Source organism: Aythya fuligula, chromosome 8 (genome assembly GCF_009819795.1).
Source record: "Aythya fuligula isolate bAytFul2 chromosome 8, bAytFul2.pri, whole genome shotgun sequence".
Classification (NCBI taxonomy): Eukaryota; Metazoa; Chordata; class Aves; order Anseriformes; family Anatidae; genus Aythya; species Aythya fuligula.
In genome coordinates, this window is record NC_045566.1 from 5,941,492 (window position 1) to 5,969,446 (window position 27,955).

The window sequence follows — 27,955 nt, forward strand, 5'->3', positions numbered from 1 at the left end:
TTATTGTAAGATCTTATGATAAGGAAGAAGATTAAGGGTTGATGTGAAATCTTTGATGTGCCTGATGAAAGCAGTATTTTTCATATAGGAAGATGGGGGTAAGAACGTTAATTGAGGGTGTTCACCAAGCAGTGGGCCCTGTACATCTAAGACAGCTGCAAATTCTGAGTCCTGTTCTTGCTCACCATATCCAACAACCTGAAAAATTCACAGACCAGTTACCAGAAAGGCAACAAGTGGATGGTAAAAAATCCAAAGCAAGCTTTAACCATATTTTATAAACCAGTGTAGCAAAACTGGAGTACAAAGCAGTCAAATTCAACATTCTGAATCTGTAGTCTAGGCTGCCTCCATCATCAACAGACAATGCTTTCAGGTAGTGTTTCAACCTCCCTGTCTTAACATGGGAGAAGTATCCTCTATCTCTAGAGGAGCCTCTGTCCACTAGGGACAAAAGCAGCTTAACTACATGGCTAATGTTAAAATAATTGAAGTTGATGAGATCAATCCTACCACCCACAACTACAGGGATAAACGCTAGTACAGAATTTCACAACTTTCCTGCAACTTTCAGAGTTCTTAAGTCAAGGACTTAAGTAGCAGCAGGATTTCAGAGACTGACATCCACTGTAACATTGGTAATTCCAGCATTTAACTGTTATATATCAGGATTCTAAAACTTCATAACCATTTTCAGAGCACAGCACTTTAAAAATGGGTAGTCAGAGCATCATGAAGAAGAAAAGAAAATATCTTGAAATTTAGTTAAGACAGTCAAATTGCATCTTTCCTAAAAAGAAATAATAAAGGAAAAGTGTCCAATATAGCACTGATTGCAGATGTACTTACATGTATACTGAGTGTTCTTCTATCTTTTCCCCTAAGAACTTGGAACCATTCAATGAGATCTTCTTTGGTAAGTGATTTTGATGCTTCATTCTAAAACCCACAAAAGAATACTTAAGACATTGTTGTGTTTTGTTTTTGTGTCTGTGTTTTGTTTTTTTTTTTTAAGACATTGTTTTAAAAGCGAATGGGATCGCTAACATTAAGGATCACTGCAAACATCTTTATAAGCCTTATGCTTTATAAGCTTCTGTACTCCAGCACCAAGTACAAGCCTAATAACTAAACAGCAAGGTCTGTCAACAGCATTCTCCAATAGAACTACTAGCCAGTGCTTAAGAAGAATTAACCTGGATTGGTATAAATTCTGTGAAATAATTCTGAATTATTACTACTATTCACCTTGAAGCACACTGCATAATGCCTTCAAAAAAATAAGAAGCCATGAACAGACCAGATTTAGATGTAAATTCTTTATACCATGCTGGCCATCGTTGTTGTTTGCTTCACCTATTTGTTAAAACACTTTATAATAATAAAGTTAATAATACACTTTCTATTCAAAAATCTAAAAGGCTACTATACATAACAATATGATGAGTTAAATTAAAATCCTTACCTCACAGGCGAGCCTGTCAAAAAGATACTGCTGACTTATAATTTCCTTCCAATGTCTATCCATTTCTCCACCAAGAAAAGTATCTTCATATTCTTTAGTGTTGATTAGAGAACGGACCTGTAAAAATACATTTTTATTAATATTCATACAGAAAAGCCAGGAGCCCTGAAAAAGAACTGGAGTTCAGTCCCCCAAAGTCACAAAACAAAACTAGGGAACAGTATCAGTTTTTCTTTCTTCCTCTTCAAGCTGGCTACCTGGTTGGTTTGTCAATAAATCAAGACGGAAGAGCCTGTGGAGGTTTACTAGACTGCTTCTTTCTGATTACCTGAGCATGAAATGCATCTTCAGTTAAAAGTTTCATTTTTTCTTCAAAGTACAACAGAAATTGTTCTATTTTCTTGTCAACAAATTCAGAACTGAAGGGAGACGAAGGACCAAAGTTACAGACAATGCTGTTAACTTTCAGATTCAAATGTCTTCTATACCAGAACTGAGTGTTTCTATGCTCGTTCAGTCAGGAGAGGGAAAACCTTCACAGTTTACCTCTCTCAGGCAACATCTGACCAAAAACCTTCATCTCTAGGCTGCTAGTAAGGCCACAGTATCACTTCTACACCTGTGCCTGGCTTTCTGTCCCTCTCATTTGCTGTGGTTCTTTCTGGAGCATCCTTCTCCAGGAAACATCTAATATCCCTTGCTTAAAATGCATTATCCAGCATAGCCACTTTGACTGCACACTATGGGTGATCATGCCACTATGAGCTGAGTAAGAGGTACTCTCTGAAAGCTGGGATGTTTAACTTCCACTCTTTCCTTAAGACAATTGTGTGAAACTGCAAAACTCACTCACATAATAGTAGCAGTCTTCAAATCAGAAGTATCATCATCCAAAAAGATGCATACAAAGTTGTTCTGGCACTAAAACTAACAGCTCTTAACAAATGTGTTTTTTTTTAATCAGTAAGTTAATAATTTCAAAACAGATGTTTTAGGTGGTTTTGTTTCTCACACGGGCTTGTTTACTGTGGATAAGAGAATCTTAACAGAGCAAAAACAAACAATGCAATGAGAAAAAATATCTTTTTACCAAAAAGGGATGAAAAAGACACTAACAGTCTGTGATATCATATAAAGACTACATGCAGCAGAGACTTCAACTATATAACATTTTTTCTACTTCCAAAACTGACAGCTAAACATGCCTGTATCACTGTACCATAAATATAAGCACTGTAAGAACAAGAAATCTTAAATCTTAGTTGTATAATTTAATTGTGAGAATTCTTGTAACAAATATCTTATTCAGATAGGAGCAGATCTGCACGTGCCAGCTCTGAGTTTCTCAAAGCTCTCAAAACCCGAAGATGCATATGCCAGAAATCCAACCACTGTAAAATCAGGAAGACTTACTTGTGCTTGGTTGCTTGTGTTGTTACACTAATGGAAAACCCAATAATCCCAGAATTATTTCTATAGGCCGGGTACACATGGTAGCTTAAATGAAAGAGATAGGGGAAGGGAAGACTTGATTACAGAAGCAAAGATCACTTAATATTCATAATTTTAACAACAAAGTAAAAACATTACCAGTGCTTAGACTTAACATTTCCCATAAGGCTACTAACACCAAATATTCCTAAAGGGTTAACTTAAAAACATATGCAAATACTAAGTGGAATAACCTTTTCTAAGTTCAGTCAATCTCCTACAGCTCTGCTTAATGTTTTTATAAACAGGCTTAGATAATTATATTCTAAGAATTCCTGCAAATGAGGTACAAGATCACGAATGGTCCAAGTTGGGCTGTCATCAATCCAAATGAAACAATTTTTTAGGCATCTGCAGTTAGCAAGTGCCATCACTGAAACCATGTCATGTTTCTTGCTGGTTAAAATGGACAAGATGAGTGTGGCTAAGCTGTCAGTGCTCATACATGAAGTTCCTGACAGGATGTAATGTATGGACTAATTGAATAGCAAATAGCTGTTTAAACTCCGAGGAACACCATAATTAAATATCCCTTTTTAGGAATAGCATATTTTCTACTGACTCCATGAAGGATATTCATACCTGCACCAAGAATACCCCTCTCACCACTGCAGCCATTGACCTGTCTCCCAGCATTCAATGAGCAAAGAACCATGTGAGATATTCTTCCAGCAAAGATTTGATGCTTCTTCAGTTGATTTTTGTTTATCAAGAAACAGATTTTTTTTTTAAATGCCTTCAAGTCTACCTTCTGATTTAGACACTAAGAATAATGAAAAAATTAACCTCTCCATGGAAGCTAACCTTGGTTGTGAACTTTACAGGGTTTACAGCCTGAAAAAAGCACAAAATCTTTTTGACAGCATCTAGCATTTCTCATTATTTTGCCTTAGCTATCAACATCAGTCCAGGACATAGCTACAAGTGAACACCAACATCTTAGGCATCACAGCTTGTATGTGGACAACCGCTAGATGCAGAACACTTTGGTTTTCTTTCTTCAGTTGTGTTATCAGTTTACAGGAGGCTTCTTTGTGTAATTTCAATATATAGAGCACTAAAACAATTACACCAGAGAAGGCAGGGTATTCACAACATGAACACTGGCATAGATCCAGACTCTAAATATTACAGATACACACAGATTGGAATGCACCCCAAGCATTTATGCAGTTATGTGCAATTAAAGAGAGGATATGGGCCCATCTGTAGACCTAGAAAAATTAACTAAGAAGCTGTGACAGAAACATCTAGTGACAATGCTGTATTTTCTTGTAGTATATTACCCTGGACTTTCAGCTACACTATTCCAGAAATTAGCTAGTTTCCCATAGCAACAAGGTAATGGGACTGATTGTTCAGGAAGAAAACAGCTGAATGGGAACTATACCTTCTGACAGTGAGCTTACCCAAGTGTTTCTTTGGTTCGCAGGAAATTGAAACAAGGCTCCTCCATGTGCATCTGAAACACAGCTTGAATTTATTCAAAATGTTCTCCTGTAAACAACAGTAAATGTTTTACCACACCCACACTATTTCAGCCCTTGTGCACAGGCATGATCAAATCAAGGAAGTATGGACTAAACCCACTACACCTCCTCCCAACTTCTCCTATCCTCAAAGATTTAGGAATAAATTAACACAATTAAATCTATGCCCCTTCAACAGGATAAGATGGAAAATTAACCTTCACACTGTCATTTTATAACAGATATATTTATTAATTCTTAAGTGAAACAGTGCATTGTTTGAAGAACCATCCCAGAACAGTCCCAAGTACTTACCCTATAGAAGTGCAAGTAGGCTACAACAATCACACATGTCACAGGAGTTAGTGCTTTATCTTAACGTTAACCATTACTTATCCACGTACTGAGCATTGCATTGTATGTAAATGCAGCCAGTACACAAACCAGTAAACACTCATGATTTGTTAGAAAACATCAAAACTTACCACAAGCAACTCTGTAAGAACACATTCTCTTAAACTCCTTGCCCCAGCCTAAAAACAAACAAATCCAGCCCAGATTGACTTCGGCATTAAATGCTCAGTAAGTTATTATACAAAGCAACAAGCCAACAATTTCTGTTTTTCTATTGTAAAAAGTAAGTAGTTTCATTTGTTATCCACTACATGGGTAGGAAGACTAACTAAAGGGGAGGATGGGACTTCAACTGCCCACCAAGGCAAGAAAGGTAAGAAAGGTGACAAAAGCAAGACTGGATTGGATGGGATATGAAAACACGAAATACATACATTGAAAATAATCAATAACAAAATAATATAGGCTGTAATTTCATCAAGGACTTTAGTAGGTCTTGTGCAGAGGAACTGCACTTACAAAATCACTATCATTCAGTTCTCTTTCCCTGCACAGCAATCACGCGGACTGGTTCTGCATTGATTGCTCTTTGAATTGTGCCCACACAGCAAATTACTACAAATAATACAAACAACTACATGCAAAACTCTAATGCCCTACCTGATAATACACCGTCACTTCAGAGTTGGCATCCCCTTTGTTGAGAGTTTTCACTTTGCAGAGCAGGTGTGTATTTGGCAGATCCACCACCCGGAACTGCACAGGGCAGGGGTGGGCCAGGGGAGCAAACTGGAGCTTTCTGAAGGGAGCACAAAGAGCAAAGTGTCAGACAGCTGCTCACGTCTCAGCCAAGAACAATGAGCCAGGCTTCACAATCCAGATACCACGGTGGTCAATTCACATTGTTCCCCTCCCCTTAAAATTCCTTCCTATTTAAATGAACAGAAGAAAAACCATAAGGTTTCTAGAATAAAGTTATATACTTGAAAGTCTTAAATCAATTTCAATTGTGCTTTCAGTTTTCTTCCCACCCTTGCCCACGCTTTCCCTCCAGGAAAGTGTAATTGAAGGGGAACTGTGTAGGAATCAGATACTCACGCAACAACATAACGCAGAAAACCTTTTGCTTCCTAGGAAAGAAAATGTACAATTAGTTTAACTTCAGAGATGAGAATTATTAGTCTTAATATACACTGCCAAGTTCAGGACGGCATCGATTGCCTTGTTCCAGAACCCTTGCCAATGATCTGTGAATCTTCAAAGCTCTTGAAGATGACAGATTCTGCTCTCTTCTACTTTGCAGGGGAAAGAAAATAAAATTAAGAACTACTTCAACATAATTTCTTGCTTGGGCATTTGTAGCCTTTCCCCAGTAATAATGTGGCGGCAAAAAAAGAACCCATGGAAGATGTAGACAGTGTAATGCAACTTTGAATAGAAAGGAGACCAGATACAAGAAATCTAGAGGAGGAACCTCTCTTGCATGCTATGATGAAATACTTGGAAGGAAGCCCCAGCTCTGGTTGAGGGAAAGGCAGCAAACAATGGAACAGAAGAGCACAAGAAGACAGGTGACTACACAGTAGGTGTAAAGTATACCCACCAGCACAAAACATAGCTTAACTCTGCGATAACTACGCCTTTAATCTTCAGCTTAACTTTCAAGCAACATGCCACAACAGTAACTCAGCAATTACCAGAACCTCTATTTCCAATAATACTTTGACAAAAGTTTCCATGAATCTGCTTCTTTATTGTTAAAACAGTAACCTTATCTGTCTACTGAGAAGCAGAGGCAACCTTGTATAAGTGGATCTGTGGCTAAACCTTGGCATGATCAGGTTTTTAAAAACTAAGACTTATGGCCTGTAGACAAAGCTCTTCCACATGAATTACGATTGAGAGATGTTAAGCTGCACTGCTGCATTTGACCTTGTCATTTAGCTGTATTACACCACAAATTTAGCAAGAAAATCAAGAGCTACACATTTGAAATTCCACTTGAAATACGGTGGAATACTGCCTGTGCAGACACTGATCAGCTTTTAACATTAACTGCAATGCAGAAACATAAATGAGAAATAGAACAATTATATATCATGTTTAGTCAACACAGGAGTAAAATAGCAAGTGTCCTAGATTATATTGGCACTCTCAGGCCACCTGGATCTGCCAAAATACTGGTGAAAAATAGGGCTGGCAAAATGGTTAGTAATAAGGTTTGCTGTAATTATGTTCAAAATAATTAAACACAGCTCTTTCACTAAAAGCGAACAAACAAACAAAAAAGACCAAAAACTGCAGACCCCAAACTTTCATTGTCGAGCTTACCTGACACGTTAAGTTTCCTTGTGCTAAACCCTCCACAAATAGCTGTGATTTGAAAGCCTTAACAAAAGACAATAAAGACTCTGCAGAAATGCCCTTCATTAATCTCTGGTACTTATCTATGATAGGCCACTTGCCATGCTCCAAAATTACATGACACAGGTCTCTAAAAAAAAAAAAAAAAAAAAAAAATCTTTTCAGAACTTTGGCAAGAAAAAATGCAGTTGACTTTACCCAGAAACATCAGATATTGTCCCCAAAAGAAACCAAAGCAAGCATGAAACTACTGACAAGAATCAAAGGGGCTAATAAAATACAGGCTCTCAAACATGTAAATGAGAAATTCACGCATAGGATTAAGAAGTTTCACCTTTGCATTAAACACTGTACCTATCATCACATAAATACTATTCTGCAGTACACCATTCAGAGAGGTCAATAAAAAATTGAAGTTTTAGCAGATACCTAAAAAAAAAATTGTTAAAAAGTATTAAAAAAAGAAGAAAGTATTTTATACTGAAAGCTTCACCATTCTTCTCATAAGCCAAACTGTGACTTGATCATTGACTTTAAGCAACAGTCTCCAATTTTTATTTAACTGAGAGGAGGGGGGGGTACATTCTTCAACAGTCTTTGGTGTGGTTATGTAAGCCTGTTCAGAAGCACAACTGAGAACTGTGAAAAGGGAAGGAGTTATAGAAAGCACCCTAAAAAACTGTTTGCCTTCCTGAGTTACAGAGTCTTGGTAAATCTCATTGCAATAAAAAACAAATCAATAGGAAAATCAGTCAGTGTCACTATAGAAATATTTGAAGCCAAAAAGCCAACGATTTTGAAAAATAACATTTTGCTGAGAAACTGCATTAGCAAAAATGATCCAACATAAGACAACCACAATATATCTTCCACTATACTGAATTTTTAGAGATGATATTTACCATTGGATTGCCTTTTTGCTGAAGTTGGTTTTTTAACACACAGTGGAATTTCCAGTAAACTGGCTAACTCAATAACGGTTTATACAATTATTTGATGCACTTATCTCCCTCATTCTTCAGGGACCTATGCACTGTTTGTGCTACCTGTACAGCAGCCCACAAAAGGCTCAGTTTAATCCTAGATACTGGAGCAGAGCCTTTTAATCTACAAGTACACAAAAGTCTTTGAATTTCAGTTAGTCAATTCAAGCCAAAATCCTACAAAGACAACATAACGTACAAATGACAAACTAATTTTACAAAAGTGTCAATAGCTATTAGTGATATGAATGCTACAAAATCCTTCAGCTTCAATTTAGTATCTGAACACACTTTACCTTCATAACAAGAGCAAGGCCAAAGAGGAGCAACCTCTAACTGCTCCTGCAGATCGGGAAACTACAACCCTATCTCATTTTGATCATTTTGATTAATATTTTCTCCTTTGAGAAAAATCAGCACACAGTGCTAGCAGAATATTTACATCATCAGATTCACAGAATATCACACAAGATGTCAGATTATATTCATACAGTGCTAGCTACTGTCTTTTCTTTAAAGATTATGCAATGTGGTTTCTATTGATCTGTGGAAGAATATTCTAGGTACCTTTCCTGCTTTTCAGCTACAAAAAAGCTCTGACTCCAGTAACTATCCTTTCCAAAACAAGCAGAAATTTTGCTGGCTGACACAAATTTTATGCAATATCAGTTTTGTCTACTTATCCTTACCTGTGGGGCAGCAGACCTCAAGTTTCTCCTCTTCTTTAACATTTTTTTTATTTTATAGAAACAAACAGAGGCTGTCTAACTGATAAGCAAAGTAAAAATAAAATTTCCTTCTGGAGAGAATGCAAGAAGTACTGATAAAGATATAGCATGAAATGTGAGTGACACCGATAGCAATTAGAAAGAAGTAAAAGGCAGCTGGGCTGAAACTCTGGGAGTGGAATGACCCCAGCTGACGCCTATTCAGAAGATTTGGTAATTTAATGAGGAATTTTAACCTCAGAGAACATACACACAGGTGCTGTTGACAGAAAAAATGTAAGCAACTAAGAAAAAAAATATACAGGATAACTTTTAATATGTGAATTCATGTCAGCTTTTGGCACCTGATCATTAGTCTTGGTACTTAGTATAAAGCAAAAATATTTGGCAGTTTGAAAATTGTGCTCACATATAATTATTGTGCTGGCATTCACTATATTCAGCAAGAGTATGCAAAGAACTGCATGGTAATTTCTGATAAAAAGACAGGCAACTCTTCAAGCAACTATATTACGCTACTATGACAACATAGGAAGAACAAAGATGAATGCCTTTTTTTTCCCTATCACTACCCTAAAATTAAGCCTTTCCCACAGACACTCACTTGGCTAACATCTCCGATTTGATGAGCATATTGAAGTAAGTCTTCCTTAGCTCCTCTTTAACCATCTCAAAGACTCCTGGAGTAAAACTGAAGTCAGACAAATGGTCAATGATGAGCTGAAGCAGTAGCTGTAAAGAAAATATTGTTTCCTGAGAAACTGACACTATGAGAAGGACAACTTGGTTCTTTTCAAATCAACCAAATGTGAGACATAACAGAGCATTCAAAAATACAGTATTTAAACCTCTTATATTTTCTCCAGGCAACAAATTAATTACATATATATTTAAAAGAAAAACCATAAATAAATGAATCAATTATTTAAAAATAAATAATCCATTACCAGAACACATCGGTCAGACAACAGTTCTGCTAAAACCATACAACTCCTTTTACCAAGAATACTTATAACTGGATAGCTATCTCTTATTATAAAATAAATTAATAAATTTAACTTAAAATAGTCAAGAAAATACAATGAAATTTCTTTACTTGAAAACGGGGAGAAACAAACAGAGCAACAACCTACTCATATTGATGTGAAATCTAGACAGCAAAATCTTCACTTGTAACATCCTGCAGGATACACAAATATCTTGTTCACCTCTGGTCTTCCAATAAAACATTACAGAGGGATGAAAATTCATTCTGCTCCTTTAGTTCCTTTCAACCCTGTCTCATAGTCAAAATGTATCTAGGACTTCAGAGATGCCAGTAAACTATACCCAGTGTATGTAAAGACAGGAATCTCTTACATTAGGTTTTTCTTGTCCTATACTAAGATCTAAATTTTGCTCCCAGAGCTCCTAAAAAGCTCCTTATATCTGAATAATTAGTTGCAATAGTCACTCTCACAGAGTTTGGCTTTTCTCTCAAGCATCCCCTGGGATGGCTGAAAAGCTTCTGAAAACCAAATCTGATAATTTGGAAACTGAAAGTAAAACTGCAGTTACTAACCAAAGTTATTCACAGGTCCAGAAGTCCACAGATAACACGTGGTTCTTTATCTCTAGCTGAGATCCTTTAGGAGTGTGAGAATTTCATAGCCAGAGTTAGGTTCCCACACCATCAAAACCTTATCCATATTACAGACATATCTTTATTTTACTGATATAACTAGAAGCAGTTGATCAGTGAACATATTTGCAACTGCTCCCTTCACAGTACCAGTTGGTGGAGATCCATCTGTGCCAATGACACTTCTTATAGACAGAGGAGGACAGTCAATATGATTGTGCCTCTACCATCTACTTAAAAATACAGAACTGAATAGCTATTAGGAAAGCACTTTTTAACATCTGTATTGAAATGATTTGTCCCAGCTTGCTGTTGTGACTCCACAGCTGCCTACCCCTTCCACCGTCAAACAGTATGCCCCACACACATATCTGCTGTTTGGCACTGGCCATGCTCTCAGTTCTTAGACCACTTCTGTTAGAGGAAGTCATGGGAGACTTTCATATGATAAGCATAAGTTAAAATCAGATTTGTACTGAGAAGAGTTGCATTATACATTTCGAATCAGAGCTCAGTATTTTTAAACTTTCATTTCATTCTTTCTTACTGCATGCAAAAAACCTTGACTTAGTTAAAACCCAATTGTTTTGTATTCAGCCTTCTTTACTCCACACTCATTCTTTTTACAATTCACATCCTAAAGTGTCCAGCCTAAGCCATAAGTCTTTACCTCACTGATCTTACAGTTTTTGAGGGACTCAGCAGAAAAAATGCACATGGTTCTTTACTACATGCAAAACCATTATCCCTCAGTAGACTTTAAAACTAAATAGAATTATTAATTAATGAACTGTAGCATAAAAGCAAGCATTTCAGGCTTCTGACTAACAGAAAATAATGCTCAACATTTGATTTGTTGAGCTCTATTAAGGATGACGTTAAGACTTACAGGTAGCTTATGATTGAATCCTTTCACTCTAATGATCAAACCATGCTCTCCAGCCACCAGTTTGTACTCCAGTTTAGCAATATCAGCTCCATATGCTGGTTCTGACAGATTCAGAGAGAGGATGCTTACAAAAATATCTAGAAGGACTACACTACATGAATGAAAAAGGAAGTTAGAATGGGAATCAACATGGAAAAGAAACAAAGAAAAGAACTATTCAATCCAATAGTTCTAAGGACAAGTTATTGTTCAAGGGTAAGAGCTTGAAGCACCTAGTTAGGTATTACACACAAAGATGTCTTCTAGATTTTCTGGCATGAGACTTAGAAATGTAGTGTATCAGAGGAAAAGCAAAAAAATGTTATTAAAACCACGCTGTATGATAACTTGCAGCACTTTCTAGTATGTGCAAGGATAACAACTACCTTGAACAAAGAATTAATTTTTAAGGACTATATTAACACTCAGTAAAATTTGTTTGCTACATACTAACAAGGCTAAAAAAAATGTGTTAGCTGCAAAAAAAGGTAGCTGCAAAGATGACATTTGAAAGATTCACAGCTATATCTGAAATGGAAGTGTCTGCGATGGAGTCAAAATAGGTATAAACACATTTTATCACTTCAAGGAATATTTCATAATGGTTAAGAATTGTGAAATGCCCACCATATTAAAATCAAGCGTTTCTGTTAAAATTTCAAAAACATGTACTGTTAAGGCCTGGTGAAATAAAGGCTTCTGAAGATATTTGAAATAAATGATTCTCCCTTTCATGAAGCTCTGTAGCAATCTTACAACAGAACTACTATCCATCTTGTTACAACAGACAGTCTTGATCAAAGGTTAGCGGGCATGCGGCACAAAGGGGGATGTGATATATTTATGGAGTTACAAGCAGAACTCAGTAATTTACGCACTTCAGTGCTGTTCTGCATCAGTTTCTTTCACAGCTACACACTAGAGATCTCTCAGTTTGCTGTATGTGCTTCCCACAGCTGATGGCCCATTCCAGCAGTCTCTGATCAGCTTTCTGTTCTAGCAGATTACTCTGATTTAATTCTTATAACCATAAGGGTTATAAGCTACTTTCATACCAAGTCAGCTGCACTAACATCTAGTATGCATTTCCGTTTTCCTGCAAAAACATTCCTTTCCCTACCTCCTCAAAATATAACTACTGAGCAACAGAGCAAATTAAATGAAAGGAATGGGATCTTTAATCTGTATCGAACATGTCAATTGCTACTACTTTATCAAAGATCTAATTTTCTGCCTTAGTCTGCTGGGCAGATGACAGAGAGATATTCTTACCTCTCCGCAGACTGTTGTACCTGTGGAGAAATTAGGTGGAAATGTACATAAACTGAGAGGGAAAAAAAAAAAAAAAAAAAAAAAAAAAAGAGAAAAAGAAGAAAAGAAGAAAGGAACAACTGCAGAAACAACTTCAGCTTCAATTCAAGAATGCAAATACTTCTGAATAGCTTTCTTCTAGCCAGTTCCATAATTATTTTCACCAACTTACATACTTTGAGCTACTTTTAAATTTAAAGAGAACTTGGAGTTGTAGTCACTTTGCATTAAGAACCAAAAAAGACACTCATATGGAGAAGACAGATTGTACTTATTCAGTTTTTAAATTGCTCAAGAGTTTATCTGCTCTGATTTTCTTTATAGGCACTAATACCACAGATGCACAGATATTTGACATAGTTACCCCTCTATGTCAAAAGCAGTAAGAAGGCCTCTGAAAAAAACAACCAAAAAATACTCTTACAGTATATAAATACTACATCAAAAAGATTCTCGATAAGAACTTAAGTACATGTATATCAGATACAGAATATTACTACACTAATAATGGTAATATAGTTTTATTTGGTATTGTCTCAGTGACTCCAGAGAATATATTTGAGTATACAGAGAAAATATAAATGTCTGGGGAGAAGGAAGGGTTGCAAGGTTCTGGGATGGGGTTTCTTGGGAACTTTTTTGGTGTTTTTTTTTTTTTTTTTTTTTTTTTTTTTAAATTCTAAAATTCTAACCAGACTTACAGTCCCCAGATTGGTTTCTTCCTTCCAGATGCTTTAACTCCTGAGAGGCACACTTTTTTTTTTCTTTTAAAGTTAGATCTGTATTAGAAAGCAGTGCTTTTTTAATCTGTTTTCCTTTAATAAAAAGCGGGGGGGAATAGATTGATTTATTAGAGGGGCTTTCAGTTTTTAAAGTAGCTTCATGTTGAGTCAGAGTTCAAAGAATCAATAAGAATGACAATACTTGGTCACAATGTTCTACTGACACTTGACTTTGAGATAGATCCTGCAATTCAAACCTATAAGGAAAGATAATCAAGTGATAATATCTATGAGCTCTTGTACAGTGAAAAAAACAACTGTGTTAATCTAAGTAGCACATCAGGCTAGCATAAATTGAGATATTCAAGTTTCTATAACCCAAACAACACAACTGAGCAACAAAGCTCTAATCATAAGCAGACACCTCTGATATACTAGACTGCATGACAAAGTACCCAGCTGGAATTGGGTTATCTGGGAAAGGTGAAGTTAGGTGAAAAAGTGAAAAACAAAACCAGAAAACAACACTTTAGCTTCAACAGAAATAATGCAGTTTTAATGGACCATGGAATAGCAGGTACCCACTAAGAAGATGACCTTTTCTCCAATACTAGAATAACAAAGTTATCAAAAAAAAAATGGTAATAAACCAACTTCAACTTTACAAAATCAATTTATGTGAGAGTAAAAGAACAAAAGACATGACCTTTTCTTTACTATTAAATAAACCAATTCTATTGTACTGAAGTCTTCCTTTAGAACATAAGTTATTGCCTGACCTTTCCTATTCCATTGCGGGATACAAAGTGATTGGGCAAGCATTTAAGCTCTTTTCTTCTTCTATAAATCCAACATACAGAGTTTTATGTAACCAGAGAGAATAAAATGTGCACACCTTTCCTAACCTCAGCGTAGGAGCTTCTGTAGCTACCAGCACAGGTCTGTATGATCTCCCTCAAAGTTGAGTCAAAGACCATATAGGCTAACAATCCACAGATGCAGGTGCTGGAAGAGGAGTGGATATTTGGGCTAGGGACCCAGAGGGCAAAAGCAGTAAAGACTGGGGTATCACTCACTATATAAATGAAACCACTGTAGTTCTGCATTAACATCTCTCTCCAGACTTGTCTTAGAAAAAGGTATTCCATATAACAAGCCATGTGCTTAACCATCTATTTAACAAAGGGGAAAAAAAAAATAGAGACTATACAATGTTTACAGGAACCTGGAGAACACTTTGTTTTGCACATTTGTTAATACATTAGTTACCTTTAGGTTTCCTGAATTTATTGTCTTTCTTGTACCACATGCATCCCTGTGGTGTATTCAGAACTTTCACTGGATAATCTACCTCAGGAAAATCAGGTGCCTTTAGGGAGAAGTCAGTGGCTAACACAGAAACACAACACACAGCTTGTTAACTTCAGATCCGCCATCCAAGTACACTATTTTAAAAACAGACTTTTCCCAACTCCTCTATGTCTTTATATTAAATTCATTGTATACAACTCTTCAGACATAAATAGTTAATTAGGCCCCACAGCAATAATTTGAACAATATTGCTATCTTCAAGCAAAGTGCAAATAGACAATTATTCAAAATGCTAGTATTCTTTCTGATTGTGCTGTCTTTCTAAAACAGTGTGGCTGGCCAAAACCAATAATGCAACCTCAGATTTTCTTTAGCCAATTACAAATTATTATGAATGCATTAAGACAGTTTTATTTCACTTTGCCTTAAAAATACAGTAAAGAACCAATGACAGATAGAATTTGATTCAAAAACTGAAATTTGTAAAAACCTTGACCAAAATTTAACACAAATAAACATCTTCCTATAGCCATAGAAATACTGAAAATGCACAGACCATTTTTCAGATATTACTTACTATCATGCAGAACAAGCTAGGGAATACATGTAAAACAATGACAGAATTCAATCAGGTATAGGTTTCTTACCTAGATATTCATTTTCTTCTGGATGGTGTAAGTCTGGATTTATCTCAAAGTCAAAGGCCCACACAGCAGCCCAGTATTGCTCAATGTCTGTGAAGCACATGATGCCACTTTTAAAGCGTGTTTTCAAACAAACTTTGAAAATCATATGCATTACCATTCTCAGTTACCAAAAAAATCCACTATATGCACTGCTTGTGTTTTCATCTCTTTACTTATTTACTTAAGCAGAAAATTCTGTTCTCCCATATAGAAGATACCTGGCCGCTAAGGTTAGGTAGGCTAATTTACCACAAAAAAAAAATTTAGAAGGAAATTGCTACTGAACATTCACAAAAACACCCAGTCCCTTTACAACATTCATACAGTCAGGTTAGCAATTAAAACTCATTTAGAGATCATAAAGGCTGACTAGTCAAATTTCTTTCTCACATATTTAGATGTGTGTTATTAGGCATTACTCTTTTACCTTTCTAACAGCTTTAATTTCCATTTGGAAAAAAAAAAATCTAAATTCTTTAAAGGCTTTTACCTTCTACACTGTACTGTGTCTCAAACCATCTCTCCTTTAGAGGACACTTTCCCTCATTGTTGGTAGACAACAAACAAAGATTGGCTTGCTGAGGGCAGAGCAGGTCAAGAACATTGGAAATTACCTATATCAATGATGAAGAAACTTAATTAAACTCCAAATACACACACACAAAATACTTAGTAAAGGTCCTTTGATTTCACTCAGTATTCTCAATATACTAAATCTTTCTATCTCAAATACATATATTCAATGCTGTGGGTCCACTCACTTCAGGTTTGTAGTCAAACAGGAGTTGATTTCCTGTCAGAAAGTCCTGCTTTCAGAAAAGATGCATGTTTTCACAAATATTCTCAACATAATTAATTGGATCAACCTGTAAAATTAATAAATATTTGTTTCATATCATTAACAACTAAAACATCAATCTATTTTACATTTTTTGGTGCTATATAGAGCTTTTCTAACTTAATAAATATATTGGTTGCCCAATATATTAAGCAGCCATCCTTGCAACAAATCAAAGAAAAAAAGACAAGAACATTTTCTGCCCCTGTAGTTAGGATCATATTCAAAACAAGTTTCTATCTGATAGTTTCATAAAGATAATAATAATAAAAAGATTACTTGATTACACATATGTCCATAGGAAGAAAAAAAAAGAATATGCTATGTGCTTTGGGAGGGCACATCTCCCCCACTGTATCTTTCCCACCTTGCCATGACCAAAATTCTAGTAGATCTCTGAAGAAGAAAGTGCATGGGTGCCTCAAAAAATATGTTTCATTTTTTCATACCTTCCAAATGTGTTATGAACACTTCCTCACAATCCTCCTTCTCCTGGTGCACATATAAATCCAAGAGCTTTCAGAATTTTTTGCATGACTTTTAAAAGCACAAACACTTGTACCAGAACTGCCAAGATCACAAGCCAGAATTTATTCCCACTGCTGAAACACGCTTACTTTAAAAATGTGCTTTCCCCTCAAAGCAGCATGTCACAGCAACATCTGTGCTTGGGACCATTACAGAAAGTCGAGTTGTCCAACAAGGCTTCACAGGCAGATTTTTTATGATGCCAAGAAAGTTGGTATTTGCTCATATTTCAGAGCCCTACACGTGAATTTCAATAAATACAACAGATATGAAGAGGTTAAGGAAAGCATAAACAATAATTCTGAGAGGGGAAAGACGGTTCAAGTGAGCCTTACTTGCTGACCAACCACACTAGTCAAAGATAACACACACACATATACCACAACTACTGTAAAATGAGGTTGGATTCAAGCTGCACCCATGAATCCTATGGCTGATAAATAACAGTATCTGAAGAAAAAACAATGCTATTGCAATTTTCAGGTCCAACTAAAATCTAAATTCTGAGAGAAATTGAGAACCTTTATGAGCCTGATCAGCTTTGATTCTCAGCATGAAAATTGAGAGAAAAAAACAACACCTAATTCAACCTAAAATAAGCACATTAATTTTATACTGACTTTTTTTTTCCCTAGAAGTGTTTTAACATACAGAACACCTTTCTATTGTGTAATTAAAGTGTCAATTTTGCAAAAGATTTCCATTTCAAACTTTAATAATCCATATTGCAGGAACATATAAAATCATCAACCAGCACATCAGTACTCTGAGCAAGGAACCATACAGAGACACAGTAAAGAGTGTGTGTTTCAGTAAAGAAACACAATAAATTTATTAAGACTTTGCAGAGGAGATGACTTCTACTTGTGGAAAAAAAAAAAAACATGCACTGAGTCAAGAATGGAGCGGACACAAAAATCTTAAAACCTTAAAATTAAAAATTAAATGGAGAGGAACAAAACCCCACAAGAAGAAGATCCCTTTTGGAAAGTATCATAGACTATTCAAGATGCATTATTATAAGAGGCATCTTTTAATAGGAAAGCTTTAAAAGTCATAAAGGCTATCATTTTTCTATCTTAAATGTGATGCTTTTCTGTTTAAGAAGTAATCTTTCTTCCAACACGTCTTTAAATGGAAAATTCTAATTCCATTTACTGTAAGAGAGTACACAGTGAAAGTCTAAAGTTACAAAATTAAAAAAAAAATGCATCTCAGAGATATTCTTATACATAATAGCTGAAAAAGAGCTAAGTACCTGATCCTGGAAAGAAAATTCATTATCATTTATCTTCTGGATCTCTTTGCAGATTCTGTAAGTGAAAAAATTTTATTCAATATACTGTTACATTTATTTAGAGACAAATAAGAGGACACTTCTAGGCAAAAAAAAAATGAAGATTTGAGTCAAAAAGTACCATATCTCTATTGAATACTTTCTTAAGATAACACAAGGGGAAAATGCAGTATACTAGAAATATGCAGATAACTTCTTTCAGTCTGAAAGCTCAAAACTTTGAAGATTTTTCAGACAAATCTAGTTAGTCCTTCAGCTAGCTTCTTCCTCCATATTACTAGCTTCCTCCATTTTTTCAGAGAGGTAACAGTTAAAGAGTTAAACAGAAAACATAATGGAAACGAGAACTGAAAACTTGTGATTCCAATTCACAGTTATACCTACTGACTGACTGGAAACATTTGAGATCACTCTCACATTGCAATGTTTAGTGGAACTTTTACCAAACCCGTTGAAAATGAAATTTTCAGTTAGTAGTTTGGATTTCCAACTAAAGGAATTTTCAAATGAAATGCTATCAAAATACAGAAAACATCCTTTCAGATGCAGCTAAGCTAGCTGAAAGGATTACTGTCCTCAGACTATCCAAAGCCACTGGACCTCCTCATTCCTCTGTTGTGTTTCAAGCTGCTTGCTCAAGACGCTCCTTTTCATTTTTTAACTAAATGAGTTACATTAGCAACAGCTCTTTCTTTAAAGTTTTAAAGCTGTTCTGTTCCCTGTTGGATGACAAAGCTGAGTTACCAGTTTTAAGTTTGGTCACACTAGAAATCAGTCTCTAGCAGAACATGGAAGATGAAAGAGCTGTAGGTGACAGAGGACATGAGGACAAGGGTGTTCCTTATAATTTAAATGACATGTATCTAAGTGGAATGGATAGCCATACACAAGATGAGAATCTTCAGTAATCTTTTTTTTTTTTTCCTACTGAAATTGTGATGATGCACTGGATTCAAGAGTTACCTTTTATCTGGGCCCGCTTTCTGCAATATTTTCATATATTGGAATACAACATGTGCAACCTGAAGATAGACAAAAAAGTAGCTTCTTTTGAAATCTGCATGGCAAAATGGCAAGATATTGAAATTACAATGAAATTTACCTCACAGAAATGCTCATAACCTTCACTAGTCAAAGTAATAGAAATCATGAAGATAGAATAAATGGAGTTCTGCTCAAATCCTGTCTCAGTATTTCCTCCAGATAAGGTGACAGCCCAAAGCCTATTGAATAGTTAAATCCAGTCTTAATTACTCCAGTTAAAAATTTCCCTGAAGTATCACCTCATTGTTAAAGTTTATCTCAGTTCAGTGAAAGCTGCTTTAAAATTTAATCCTAACTGATTAAGCCAAAGAGATGTTTCTCTCTACAATGTCAAATACGTTCAAATTAAAAATCTGCAAGGCGGGCATCCTTCCAGACTACATTCAACATATCATAATATTAAAGACATATTTTTAATTTAGAACAAGAGCAACATATACTCATGAATATGTTAACAAAGTCAGAAAATCTTCCTGTTATAATTGTTGTTTTTAGAAGTAAAAACACATATGGTACCTTAATTGAGTGTTTTACATCACTTAAATCACATCATAATGGTAAAAAATAAAACTAACTATGGACATTGTTTAAAATTTGGCAAATTATATTGTTTTCCCCGCTGCACACTTTAAAAAGACAAAATACATACTTTTTCCTAAGAAAAGAGAGAATGCTGCCTTTGCCTTCATGTCCTACCAGCCAGGAGATATAGCGCAGTGGCTTTACCCTAGAAAAATGATTAGGTGACAGTTATAATGCAAAAAGAAAAAAAAAAAAAATCTTTGAAAATTTGAAAAGAATGAACATTTCACTTTTCTTTGATAGAGAACTTCTAGTGCCAGTTATCACTAATAGTTTTCAGACTCCAGATTTGGAGCTGTAGGAAAGATCTCACTTGCTGTCACAGTTCGGGTACATAACTAAGATTTCAGACATATAGTTCTGCTTTGTAGTCTCTGTTGACGAGCTCTGTGTTAGTTTGTGTAAAAGTCCTTTGGATCACCTTGCTAAGGAAAGAACCCAGACCCCTAACTCCAGTTTTAAAGGCCACTGGAGGTGATTCAAACACATACACTGCAGGTGTCAAATTGTGCCACACACTAAACCCTCTGTTGATCTAGTTCCTAGTGCTTGTCAGTGAAAGTAATAACAAAATGAAGAAATTATAAGTGGAAGTGTCTCCAATATACTTCAGAAAAGTAATATCTTTACTAGTATCTTTATTAAAGGCAACTAAAATCCACATAATCCTTGGTTCCAAAATAAAAAGAAACAACAACAAAAACCTTTTACCTTATTTTACCTTACTGAACACTATTTTAGATGCTATTCTCAAAGCACCAGTAGCATGAAATATGTTACCTGAAATTATTCTGTTTTGCGGTATTACCATGAGATGAGTTGTTGATCATTTATTGGCTTCCCAACACAAACTGTTTTATAAACAGCATGAAATCAATATATAATGTAAATTAACGATAATTACATAATTAATGTAATGAAAGTCTAAACATCACTTTACCTGTAATTTCTCTCTTGTGGGGGCAGTGCCCAAGTAATATTCAACAGATGGATGTTACTGACCGGGACAACTGTAAAATACATTTATTCATTGAAAATAGAAATGTGTTATTATTTCCAATACTTTTAATCCCAAGAACCATCTGTTAGCAAGATAATCTGTTTGATGAAGAAAAAAAAATGCATATGCACTTGTGCATGTGGAAATACATCAAATATACACACTAATTCATTAAACTACCATCCACTGCTCTGTTAAACCATCGTCAATAGGTATGGCTTATATGCTATCCCATGGCTTAATAGGATAGTCACAGTAATCCTGACTTTCTGCAAATAAAGTATAATTATCTGTGAGAGAGTCAAATCACTTTGTTATGAGATCCATATGCAGAGAAATAACTCCCTCACTTTCTGAAGGGGATTAGTTTATTGCAGTCAATATCATAATTTTCATCTCAGTTTAGGTTTCCATACTCCTGTTTTCTTTTTTATCACTGAGAAATTGCCAGCAACGTGACACAGAACCAATCTGACAGCTCCTAGGGGCTGGTGAGCAGTTTTGCACAACAAAGCAGGCTCTTGCAAAAAGTGAACAAGAATCCTTTGCAATCAGGGGAAGTGGACTGAAGAGTAGCAGGACTGAGAATTGTATTATGTAGCTATAAATAATAGTGCTCAAACCCCAGAATCTGAAGTTATATGCCCTTATGCAATATGGAAGGGGCAGTCTCTTGCCAAAAACTATAGAGGTGGAGCATATACGTACTGGTATACGTTTAGACGAGGAAGAGCATTAGTGATCAAAGATGTACAAGAGAGTCTAAGACACTGCTAATTTGAGGCCTGCCTATCTATTGCTCCTAATAGCTATGAGACCCCTGAACAAAAGTGAAGGACGGGTATTGTGAAAGGGTGTGCTTACTGATAAAGCAATCTTTTTCTGGATACAGCAGAAAGGGTTGCTATGGCAACCCTGAATGAATTTAACTCATCCCCTGCATATAAAGTCTCTCTGCAAGGGCTCTCTTGAAAGTTGAGCCTTTGCCTGCTTCTTGCTAGGGAACCCTGAAAATTACACAAAGGTTTTACAAATAAGGATTGCACAGGCAATGGATGGTATTTCTGTATCCACCAGATCAAAGACTGCTTGAAGGTACTATTATCTATGCATGAGGAAAGCAATGTACTCTTCCTGAAAGAAGTTTTCAAATGGCTGTAGACGCTGGAAAATCTGATGCATGCAGGGAGCAAGGAAGGTCTGGCAGTTTTCTGTGAGAAGTCGGGACATAACAGAGGTCTCTCTGCCTGTTTGCTAATGAAGCCTTAAGTTTGGATTTCCTGACCTATTAGACTAGTTTCCTTCTTAGAGAATAACAGAAAACGAAAGAACCAAATATCAGAATCAAAGAAAAAAGAAATACAAGAACAATTAAAAGGTATGTAGGCACAGGTAAAAAGATTAAAAAGAAAATCTAACGCAAATTCTTGTCAAAGCATAACAGAGAGCGTGAATGAGGTCCATTCGGTGCAGTTTGAACGTGTCTCTAAAGGTAAAATGTTGAAGTTTCTGTTAGTTATGCACTGTCCCAGGTCTCTCACCTCTATAAAGTTTGTGAAATTCTGGTGTATCAAAAGGGTCTGTCAGATGATCAAAACTTGGTTTTGGTAAACCACTTTAAAGAAAAGAAAAAAAAAATTAGCACAATGTTTATTGTACGCAAGCAAGCAGTAGCTGCTTAGTAGCCCAGCTTTGAAGTATCATCTTGAACTGTTCAACAGAACTAAGATATCCTTTCAAGTAACATGGACCAGAACCTAGGCATTCCAATTAAAGAGGTAATATTTTCAACATTCCTTCGACTGTTTCAGATGTACAGCCTTCCCTCCCCTATGGGAAGCTTGTGGGCTAAAGGTTAAATAAATACCTTTGCTCCCTGCCATCTGGGGGAACCTTCAAACACTTTAGCAGATTTGTATAAACAAAATCATCTTCCACAGAAATATGTGGATAGAATAAAGCCCTTAGCCAATTTCTAACTGAAGAGCTTGAAATGGGCATTGACATAAGGTACCTCTTATGTCACACCAATATTTTGTGGGAACTACTGAGAGGACAATTCACAAAGGCTAATTTCAGTCAAGATGCACCAGATTCTTTCTGTATCTCAGAAGAAACCACTGGAAACAAGCTCCCATAATAATATAATGTGTAAGTTGAAGTAACAATTCCACCATAAACAAAAATAATTTAAATAAATAATATTTAATTTCTTAATTTGTGAAAATAAAATATAATGATTTGGATTCATTTGTACCACATCCCTGTTACTTTTCAAGGCTAGAAATTTTAATACAATGGACTACACTCCAGCTTCTAATGCTGACTTAACAAACAGGTTAGAACCAAACAGATTCACTTTTCAAATGAGAAAAAAAAAAAAAAAAACAACTTCATTTAAATTCACAAAGAGATTCACATGAGATATAACTATCTTCCCTGTAACTACAGAAGGAACAGAAGTGTAACAATGATCTATGGAACATACTAAATGCTATCAAATACATATTAAAGAAACATTTTATGAATTTACTAACTTCTAAAGACAATGTTGTCTTAATTTAGTCGGTGAAAATAATAAGATGATCAATAAGAATCAAAACCTCTGTAGATACAAGGAAAAGCAACTGCATACAATTTTGCATGCTTAGAACCTAGTTTTACAGATATGAGAAATATCAAAAAAGAATCTTACTTATTTGGAATCTGTGAAAAAATTTCTGTCACCCAATTCTCCAAAGTGTTCAAAGTTTCTAGTGAGGAGAAAAAAGAAAAAAAAAAAGCAGAAATACATCTTTTCAAAGGGCACAAGCATGTTTTCAGGAAAGTAAAAGCAATTCATAAATCTTGCAAACTTAAAACTATATTAAATTAGGGATCCAAAGTAGGGTTATTAGAGCTTTCAGCCACATACATTGATACAAGAAAGAACCAAGTAGAAATATTCAGAGCATGTTCATCTGATTTCTCCAGCTTCACCACGCCCCATAGGTACTTGTTCTCCATAAGTCAGAAATGAAAATCATGTAAATTTTGCTTCTCTTACAATAAACCAGAACAAGCAAATAAACAAACTAATAAATCAGTATCAAGATTTAATATGCATATTCTTATACTACACCCCTTCTATATCTAAAGTAATAATACTAAAGATACGTATATTTATATAGATACTGTCTTCAGATACAGATCACTTCTTGTGATCTGAATCTGCTTTTCAGCTTTTAGCTGAAGAACTAGAACTAGAACTACAATTCATATTTCTGTCTTTCACAAATAAAACTTTAAGCCAATGCATTTAACTGTATTATGACTTCTGATAATGAATGCATCAAGATAACCCAAACAGTGTGTTAGCAATATGCTATCCATTCTAATGCTATCAAACAGGATATTTATTTTAAGAAGATAAAACAACTAATACCCACACAGAAGAAAAAAAAATTATCTTACCCAGAAAATTCTCTCATTATAAAATATGTTAAAATTAAAATACAGAACTCAGCTGGTTCCCACCTATCAGAGAAATTTAAATGCCAGTTCTCAGGATAACTTACATTCTGGTTTGATTTTCATTCCAACACAATAATATAAACAACACTGCATTAAGCACTGGTATTCCCAAAAAGGTTTATAAAACAATTTAGACAATTACGGTAGAGTCGTTCTCTCATAAAAAGCTTAAGTCAAAACAGAAAATTACTTAGGAGGAATATACAAAGCTTATATCTGGTATTACCATTAGATTGAACAACTAAGTTCATATAAGGAGCAGAATAATAGTTCCACCAAAAATCCTTCAACCTCGTATAAATATCGATGTTACTTTTTTTTAGGCTCGTGTTTTAATGTCTCTGCATTACCTGTAAAAGTTAAGAAAGCAATCAGTTAGCTATTTCTGTATTGATAGGACTCTTCTGCTCAAGGGCTAACTTTTAGATATTTTGTAGAATGGATATTCAGTAAAATAAATGGAAATCTAGGCAGCATAAAAAATGTGATTTTAAATGTTCAAGCCTGAAAAAATAAAAAACATTTCACATTTATACAGCTACTACCAAGAGTCTGGATAAACCCATGAAACTCTGGTCAATAAATCAGTATTTTTAACTACTTAATTTACTTATAAGGAACCCCTTGACATTCCAAAAGAACAATATTTTCTTGAATGAATACATTTTGGTTAATATCTATAGCCAGAAAAGTTGTGAAAAGACTGGAGAAGAACTCAAAACTTTTACCAAAAAGGTGCCATAGTTAACAGAATGACAGGGAGTTTTATTGTGATGGAAAAGATACAGGGAGCTTTGATTCAATAGCCCAAGCTACTAAGCCCAGCAGGGCGAGCATGCCTTTGTCCCAGTCATTTAAACAGAACTTACCCCAGAAAAACTTTCTCATTGGATACCCAGGTCTGGCAAGGCTTCCTAGTAGTAGCTCCCACCTGTTTGTATCACAGGGCTTCGCTAACTGGTACTCTGTTAAAGAATTTGAACAGTATTGTCATTGGTTTCAAGGCAATATTCCTATAAAAGGACAACATAATTTTAACAAAGAAAAAATTGAGGTATATTCTGAAGTCAAATATATCTTCTAGTCAAACCTGGCCAGATTTAATATTTTCGGTATTCCTAACTGTAATGTACAATGCAAGAAGAAAAGTGATTTAACATTTATTTTAAAGCTGACACTCTTCAACCTCTCTTCATATATTGTGAAATCTCAATAAAAAACCTTTTATAATTCCTTTAGTGAACACCTTTAACCTATTGTTACTTCAGTTCGCCAAAATTGTCTTGTTTCATTAATGCCTTTTGAGGTGCTTCTATGGAGCAAGTTTGCCTTACTTCAAAACAAACGGTAATTCTGATTTTCTAATAGAATATACTATTGCTTTCATGAAGACTGTCCTCCATGCAGTCTTACTCATACTGCTCTACACTCACTACATCTCACCGTTCTTAATGACAAACTCTAAGTGTCCTTTACCACTAAAGTATGGATGTAAGGAAGGCTCAAAGAAGTTCAGGGAAATCATAAAATTCCACTGACCCAGATGTTAAATACAAGTTACTTCTGAAGTGAAGTTCTAAACGTAAATGAGAATTTGTAACATTGAATATGAAAGTATGCTGGTTAAATACTGCACTCACGAACTTCAGGCTGAGAATCTCAAGAAAAGAGAGATTACAATTATATTACTCTTACCGTTGTCAATAGCTTCAACCTCACGGTCTATTGCATCCCTGATCATTAATGGATGAATGAAAAACTGAGCCCATCTAAAGCAGAAAGAAAAATGGTAATATTTTCATTTCGCCTGCTGGAAAGAGAGAAACATTATTACTTCCAACTTACAAGAGATACTGGCAATGACACTAGCCTGAATAAAGAAAACCTTTACATGTACATCTGAAGGCTTAATCACACGGTACTCAATGCTCCGCAGCAACCTAAGTAAACCCACATTTGAAAGGAACAGACTGCAAGAAGGTTCTCAAAGTACTTCTCCACTGGGGAACTGAAAAATGTAATAAATTAATAATGGCAATAATTAACCCTAAGAAGATGTTCAGAAGAACTAACCCCTAAAAAGATGTTCAGAAGTTCCAACTTAAATCTGACCAAAACATGGAAATAGAAACAACTAATTCAGTTTCTTTACACAAATACACACTGCCATAATGTATTTTAATCTAAGTAATGATTTATTTAATGTGACCACATTACCTATCAAGTGCTGCTTTAAAATATTGCTGCCCGATGTCAAAGTGGAAAACCGTTCGCTCACAATCAGTTGAAGCATTTTCACTGCCACCATGTTTCTTCAGGAACACATCAAACCCATTCTCATCTGGATACTTTAAACTCCCCAGAAATACCACTGAATGAAAGAAACAGGATTGGAAATTATAAGTAGTTCACAGCCCAGCCCCCTTTTGCTGTGTGCCTCACAGTTTGAACTTCTGTAAAAAGGGATTAAAACTCTTTAAAATCAAGTAAATTCTTATTTAGATGGTGGAATTTGATTCCTTTCATGGTGGTGAATAAAGTTACAAACTCTGGAAGACAATAATTATTTAGAAATACAAGAAATAAGATTTAAAATATTTTTTGTCTTATAAGCAGAACTCAAGTGTGTTTGTCTTCAGCTCTTTTCCAGTATAACACTCAAAGAAAAAAAAAAAAAAAAAAAAAATGACCCAAGCAGATATACATGCAAACACACAAATTAATATAATTCATCAAATCTAAAATTGAAAGAAGTATAAGAAACAAAGAATTACATCTCAGTCCATTCAGTGAAAAATCAAATCATCTACAGATCAGCAAGACAGGAAGAACTCATAGTCCTCTAAAATAACCACAGAAAATCTGTGACAACACACTGTATCATTGCTCTGCAACCACCATTACCTGGATGAATGGCTAACTTCAAAAGATGGGCTGATGTCTTCACTTTTTTAATGACACCTGGCAGAACTCTGAAGATGTCATTCGTCTTATTATCTGTCAATAACTTCTTATTACAGATAAGAGGCTGAAATTTGCTCTGAACACTTAAGGGTGTGTGACTAGTACAGGTTTCATACAAGGAAATTGTTAGAGATACTAGCAAGAAAGAAAGGTTTCAGAAGGACTTGATAGAGTAATTACCATAGCCTTAATATGCATTTGATTTAAAAGGGGGAAAAAAAAATGTGAATGAACAGGATTAATTTTAACAAAACTATTTAGAGTTCACAAAACCCTCACATGATATTTAAGTATCATTACTCATCACAAATACAGAAATGTACACATTTCAGCAGAGTTGTATCTTACACATATGCTCATATTCTTTTTATTTTCATACATTGGAAAATTAAAGTTTATTTGACTATATAACCACTTTGTTATTCACATCAGGCCACTATTTTTAAACACATCAAGCCACACCAGAATTAAAATTGGAGTTCACTTAAAAATTACACAAACAGCTTGATTTGTAAAAAATATTAAGATTACAACAAAACTGATACAAAAGTCAAAATCAATGTGAAAGCTCAAAACTGAAAAGAAAGCCTAGCATGAAAAATGATACATATTGTGTTCAAGAAAGTGTGCTAGCCCAGGCAAATCTTCAGGGTCACAAAAACTGCCAACAGTAACACAAAGGGCAGCAGCAGACTGGGAAGAAAACACATTGTACATTGTTGCAACAATTTGTAAGAAAAATGTTTAATTTTATC

General features: G+C 35.2%; 1 protein-coding gene across 1 annotated transcript; it reads right to left on the bottom strand.

The window, feature by feature from the left end:
- LOC116491874 (nardilysin-like) lies at window positions 1-27,917 on the bottom strand. The gene is given in 30 exon segments (XM_032192233.1): window positions 1-198; window positions 850-939; window positions 1,466-1,582; window positions 1,794-1,884; window positions 2,879-2,962; window positions 4,366-4,418; window positions 4,911-4,958; window positions 5,440-5,578; window positions 5,878-5,909; window positions 7,111-7,273; window positions 9,459-9,586; window positions 11,365-11,515; window positions 12,676-12,727; window positions 14,706-14,825; window positions 15,396-15,482; window positions 15,925-16,048; window positions 16,196-16,300; window positions 18,059-18,113; window positions 19,061-19,119; window positions 19,200-19,320; window positions 19,791-19,868; window positions 20,664-20,733; window positions 22,265-22,338; window positions 23,419-23,476; window positions 24,463-24,556; window positions 24,558-24,586; window positions 25,106-25,201; window positions 25,932-26,005; window positions 26,454-26,607; window positions 27,812-27,917. Coding segments are annotated over 30 exon segments (2,850 nt in total).
- Window positions 27,918-27,955: the final 38 nt, after the last annotated feature.